The 6,415-nt window shown below is 47.9% G+C and overlaps 1 protein-coding gene across 1 annotated transcript; it reads right to left on the bottom strand.

The window, feature by feature from the left end:
* Positions 1–286: 286 nt before the first annotated feature.
* On the bottom strand, positions 287–1,899 carry RPRM (reprimo, TP53 dependent G2 arrest mediator homolog). The gene has a single exon (XM_059702503.1). It carries the CDS (start codon positions 1,502–1,504, stop codon positions 1,175–1,177), a length of 330 nt encoding a protein of 109 aa, XP_059558486.1. The 5' UTR covers positions 1,505–1,899; the 3' UTR covers positions 287–1,174.
* Between the last annotated feature and the right edge of the window lie 4,516 nt (positions 1,900–6,415).

The raw sequence follows: 6,415 nt of genomic DNA, 5'->3' as shown, positions 1-6,415 counted from the left end.
CCCACTGGGCCCTCCTGTCCTCTCGCCTGGCTGAAGAGCTGAGTCTAAATGAAATATAAAATATTAACTGCCCGAGAAAACAGAGGGTGCTCCTCCTGGGCCTGAGGTTTGGCCACGGCTCACTGGGCTCAGGCCTCTCTCTCTGGTCCCCACCTCCTCCCTCGGGGGGAACCACGAGTGGAATCACAGCTCTCCAAAGCGAATTCTCTGGACCAGCAACCAGACTCCTTGCCCCGTTCCCTTCTGCAAGGAGCGCACAATGACCACCAAGAGGCCAGAAAAAAACACCACTTAAATATTGCATTTATTAAGGAAATGTTAAACACGAAAAATAAAAAGTCAAAACGGTGTCACGAATGTCAAGAGCACTTTTGTGGCATAAATCGTGCAGTCACGAGCTACAGACACAGTTCTACTTCGGGTCTTTGCCGGGGGCCAGCTGTGGCACCAGCCCGGCTCTCCAAAGACCCAGTTGTGAATGAAATAAAAGAAACAACTCACCCCGTTCACATTCGCAGGCTCCCCCTCCCCCACCCTTTTCCCCACGATGACAAAACCCTAACTCCCGAGCAGGCAAACAGGTCACTAGGGCAGAAAAAGAGTTATCAAATATTTATAGTCAAGCAAACACAAAAACCCCTTAAAACGGCACGTTGCAGTCAAGCAAAGGTATTCATCGCCTCTCCCGCCAGGGCTGGGAGGACCGGGAGAGAACGGGCGCCAATCCGGACACGGATTTGAGCCCCCATTAGTTTTGTTCCGTGGCGTATGCACGGATCGCTTTCCAGGCCATCGGGCATCCGGTGCTGGTGGGTCTCTCCCCTGCCCGCCCTCTCCACCTGCCCCCAGAGCTTGGCCCACCTGCGGGTGGAGAAGGGCCTTTGCCCCGTCGGTTTTCCCGCATCCCAAGCAGCTTCCAAAGTTTGCGCCCTAATCTCCCTCCTCTTGACACTTGCTGCTCAGTCCAGAGTGAGGGCGATCTCCTCCTCCAGCCAGGCCTGGGGACTTTCCAAGAGCGAGCGAGAAACAGGTCGCTTCATCCCGAAAGGCAGGAGTCGGGAGAAATAATTGACTCCGACAGGTTTGCGTCGCCCGGTCTCGGATGGTGAGGGGGCGCGGCCGGGCTGGCGAGGTGGGGAGGTGTGGGGCGGCCGCCGCGGGGCCGGAGGGCCGGTCAGTAGGGCCCCACGACCACCGCCTCCACCTCCTTAGACGGTCTCCGGTCTTTCACCAGGAAGTTGATCATGCCCTCGGACTTGATGAGGAGGTTGCAGCCGAGGAAGAAGATGCCGAAGACCACGGTGAGCGAGAGCACGCACATGACGGCGATCTGCACCACGCGCATGATGTACAGGCTGCGCTCGTCGGGGCCGCCCTCGGCGAAGCCGTCGTCGGTCACCACGGACGCCTGGGTGCAGCAGCGCATCGCGCGCTCCAGCGCCTCGCTGCTGTTGGCCAAGAACAGGCCGGCCACATCCGTCTGGTTGCCCAGCGCGGGATTCATCGCCGGGGCGGGAGGGCGCCTAGGAGGCGCGGGTCCGAGGGGTTGGGAAGGCGGTGGCGCGAGAGGAACAGGTGCCGAGCGGAGCACTCCCTTGCAGACTTGCGCGCCCTGGAGCTGCTCGCTCTCTCCTTCCCCGGTCCCGGGCCGGTGAGAGTTTCCCAGGAGCCTTTCTGACGTGCGCCGCAGCCTGGCTGGTCTGCGCCGTCCGCTGCTACCCGGGCGGTGCTCGTTCCCGGCGCTCGCTCGGCTGGGGGCTGTAGGAACTTGGCGAGCTGGGCCGGGAGGGGCGTGGGAGGTGCGGGCGCGGCAGCGGCGGGGCGGCTGCTCCGAGTAAACAGCGGCCCCTGCCGGCCGCGCTGCGGCTCTGCGTGCGCTGTGGTTGGGCGGTGGTGAGGCAAAGATGCGAACCTCCTGGTCTTGCTTTTCTTGCTTCGCGTCTTTTCCGGTTCCAAAGGCTAGAGAGGTCGTTGTACTTCTCTGGCTTGATGGATGATTAAAGGGTTTCGGGTTGGTGGGATGGTTGAGAGCAGCTGAAAGTTTCCGAAGAACTGGGTCACACCAGCTCTGCGCCTCTTCGCTGCCCGCCCCTCTCACCTCTGGGCGATGGAAAGTGGCGAGCAGTCCCAGGTGCCAGATGGTGGTTGCGAATGCACCGACCGGGCCCCTGTGTCTGACAGTGTCGCCTGAGAAGGGTTTCTAATGGAGTAGGGTTGACCGGTGTGTAGTTTTTAAAAGGCATCGATTTTAGGAAGAAAGAAAAGTAGGGAGAAAGGGAAGGAGGAAAAGAAGAAAGAAAAGGTGGGAGGAAGGAAAAAAGGGAGGGAGAAAGGAAGCTGTTAGAAAACAGCGTAAAGCGGGTTTTACACTGATTGTTAGGGCCAAGGAAAGGGGTTTATGGGAAGGAGGTGTTGTTCCTTGGTGGCGTTTGTGTGGAGGTATTTGCCGGGAGCAGGGCCACGGCTCTGGTAAGGGAGGGGAAGGTGGACAGAGAAGCCAGCCACGCTTGTAATCTTAATTGCAGATGAATTTTAGGATGTGTTCTAATGTTTTTCTCTGTTGGCAGCAAATCAGTTGTTTAAGGGAATTGCTCATCACATCCATCACCTAGAATACTGGCCAACTGCTGGAAGCCCTCCCCATTTTCCACAACCTGATGTATTTCACCTTAGTCATTTAAAACACCACCACAGATGTCTTAGGGGCCTGATTGAAGATTCAGCTCATAATTTTGCTGTCAGTTTCAGTGAAATGTTATAAACTTGTCAGATTATTTCTTAAACTCTAGTTTTATTTTTTAAAAATTCTTTTTTTCTGCCTTCCTTCCTCCTTCTCTTCCTTCCTCCCTTCTCCCCCCTTCAACTGTTTTCTTTCAGCTGGAAACCTTGAAGTGTAGCCCAAACTTTTGATAGAATACATCTACTAACTTTCTATTATAACATAGTAGTGGTATGGTCACCAAAGGAGGAACGCACGAGGCCAAATGTGGTAAAGAATTCTAAATGTATTAGATCATCTGGAGACCAGATGGGCTGAGCCCCAAAATGGTACCAGCGCCCAGGGACAGGGAGTCGGGGATTTTAAAGGGCTCTCGATGGGCTTTTTTGGAGGGTAATTCTCTGGGCCTGTCTGGTCTGGATCCTGGGCAACTCTGGAGGGGAAAGTTACTGGTCTTAGCAAATGGAATGTGGTCTAAGTGAAAAAGAATGTTGGTTGTGAACTGGTCTAAAGGTCAGTTTCCCGAGGGGGGGGGGGGTGGCCTGAGAATATTGATTGGATATTCTGATCAGACCTAACAAGTAGCTGTTACATTTTCAACGCTATTCTCAGTTCTGTTCTATATGCTTGTTAAACTCGCTAATTTTTGTTTCCCCAAACATCACTTATTCCATTCAGAGGTTTCCTTAAATGCTTTTGTACTATTTTGTGGCCATGATAAAACTCTTTAGGTCAGAGTTTTCAATTTTTGATTGTATATTAACTTCAATAAGTTTAGTTCCTTCTAGATTGCATTTTTTTTTTTTCCTTTTGGGAGGATGTTTAGTATCTCAAGACCTATGCTGCTGGGCCTTGTCCACAATTCATCTGGTTCATTGCTCTAGTTTCCCATGTTTATATTAGCCTTAAATATTGCTCCACTCCCAATAATTTCTGTTTTCTAATTATTAATTGATCAGAAAAAAACTTATTTAAAAATCACTGTACAATCAGTCTATCTTAGTTAATATGGGTGACACTTAAGAACAATAAAACAGTCCTAGCTGGTTTTGCTCAGTGGACAGAACATCTGCCTGTGGACTGAAGGGTCATGGGTTTGATTCTGGTCAAGAGCATGTACCTCAGTTGCAGGCTCCCTCCCCAGCCCTGGTTGGGGGCTTGTGCAGGAGGCCACCAATCCATGTGTCTCTCTCACATGGATGTTTCTCTCTCTCAGTCTCTCCCCCTCCCTTCCACTCTCTCTAAGTCAATCCAGCCAAGCACCAGGAATGAATACAACTCGGGCCCACCCAAGAATGCACATAATCTCCTTTGTCTTGACTTTTAGTAAAACTTCCTGTTTTTTGCTGTATAAAATAAACATGCTGTATCAGCTCTGGGTCCCTGTCCCTGTGTCTCCATCAGAGAACAGTGGTTCTACCTGGCCCTAGCTTTTTCCTTCCACCTCTGTGTCTGTCTCTTTCTTTCATTTTCTCAATCCCCAGCCACCCCTACTCAGGAACCAGACTGCTCTCTAGCAGCGTTGGACATGGAGAAGAGAGACATATTTACAAGGGGCGACCAGGCTGGCAGGGGAGGGAAGTTAGGGGCTATCAGGCCGGCAGGCAGAGGTGGTTAGGAGTTATCAGGCAGGCAGGCAGAGGCTGTTAGGGGTGATCAGGCAGGCAGGCAGGCTTTGAGGTTAGGGGTGATCAGGCAGGCAGGCAGAGGCAGTTAGGGGCGATCAGGGAGGCAGGCAGAGTGGTTAGGGGCCAGCGGTCCTGGATTTTGAGAGGGATGTCCCTGAGGGGTCCCAGATTGGAGAAGGTGCAGGCTGGGCTGAGGGACCCCCTCCCATGCACGAATTTCATGCACCAGGCCTCTACTTTCACAATAAACATGTTACACAAGAAAGAAACACTTATCTGTTTTTCCCAGGAAATATCTATGACATATAGTAAATACATTCTACCAAGATATTCCAGGCTGGTATTGATGGGCATCTATACACAGTAGTCACTGGGTCTACAGTTTAAATAGTCTTGATGTACGACCAGAGGCTTTCAATGTTAAAACCTTTTTCTTGGTTCTTTCTTTGCATGCATTATGAAAATATTCAATAGACATTGAAGAAAAGAGAATATCAGACATAGAAAGGATATTTATTATTTTGAGGCAAGCTTTTATTAAAAAAAATAAGCTACATTATATTACACAATGTAAATATGAGTAAGACTGAGTACGCATATTCATTCATAAAAATAGACTCAGGCCCGGCTGGTGTGAGGTCACAGTTTGATTCAAGGTCAGCCGATCAATGATTCTCTTTCATCATTGGTGTTTCTCTCTCTCCCTCTTCCTTCCTTTCTGAAATCAATAACAATATATATTTTTTTAAAAAGTAGACTCAGCATCTGGAACACACACGCACACATACACACACACACACATGCAAACACACATACACAAAGCCAGAAAAAAGCAAAATAGGTTCTTGAACTACCAAAAGAGAAACAATTCACTTCAAATATGTAAATTCATATATTTTTACCCTTAGATAGACCCCTCAAATTCTCTCTTAAGCCTATGTACTGTTACTGTTTACATAATTTTAACTTTCTTCTTTATCTGTTTTTCATGGTAACAGGATATCAGTAGCAACATGTGGGCTGGAGAGAAGAAAATGGCAAGAGGTAGGTGCTTTACTACCACAAGGACTACCTCCAGAGGGGAAAACACATTAAATAACATACACAAATTTTCTAAGTGTACTATATTAGCTTGGAGATATTTAATAGAGAGACAAACAGTTTTAGATGATTAAGAGTCTAACAAAACATGTAAAGTCATGGACTTTGAATCCTACTGTCTTCACTTACTAGCTACGTGATCTTGGGAAAGTTCCATCACCTTCATGTATCTCATTTCCTTACCTGTGAAATGGGAGTGATGTTTCACAGGATTTTGGAAGGACTGATTTGCTCTCCAAAAATAACTTAGAGTAGAATCTAGTCTAGTAGCACATAGCAAGATCTCAAGCAAAAGTATCTTTCTGCAGCTCCTGAGGGGGCATCGATATGTATAAATTATTAAAATAAATAAAGGTTACATTTTATTTAATATTTCCTTTTGAGAAGGCTGAAAAGTGAGTGACACATTTTAGAAAGATTTCTATATGAAGTGATTGACTTTGTTAGGTAAAGAATTCTAAGTGTGTGTTCAAATCAGAACCCTGGTGAATTGCTGGTAGGAATTTAAAAGGGTGCACCCTCTGTGGAAAACGGTATGACTGTTCCTCAAAAAATTAAACATAGAATTACTACATGATCCAACAATTCTATTTCAACTTATATACCCTCAAAAATTGAAAGCAGGCACTTGAACAGGTATTTGTACACCAAATTTCATAGCAATGTTATTCACAATAGCCAAATGGTGGAAAAAACCCAAATGCCCATCAGTGGATAAAGGAATAAACAAATTATGGTATACACTTGCATGCAGCTTTAAAAAGCAATGGAATTCTGATACATACTCAACACGGATTCATGCACAGGTAGGGTCTCTAGCGGCTGCAGGCTGCCTGCCAGGGCCTTTCTTTGTTCTGCACCACCCCCTAGTGGTCAGCGCACATTAACATGAGCTATCGAACTCCCAGTCTGTTGAACTCCCGAGGGGATACTTTGTATATATTAGGCTTTTATATATATACTAGTT

Source organism: Myotis daubentonii, chromosome 7 (genome assembly GCF_963259705.1).
Source record: "Myotis daubentonii chromosome 7, mMyoDau2.1, whole genome shotgun sequence".
NCBI lineage: Eukaryota > Metazoa > Chordata > Mammalia > Chiroptera > Vespertilionidae > Myotis > Myotis daubentonii.
Note: the sequence above shows the minus strand (reverse complement) of the source record. Positions and strands in the feature narration are given on the sequence as shown.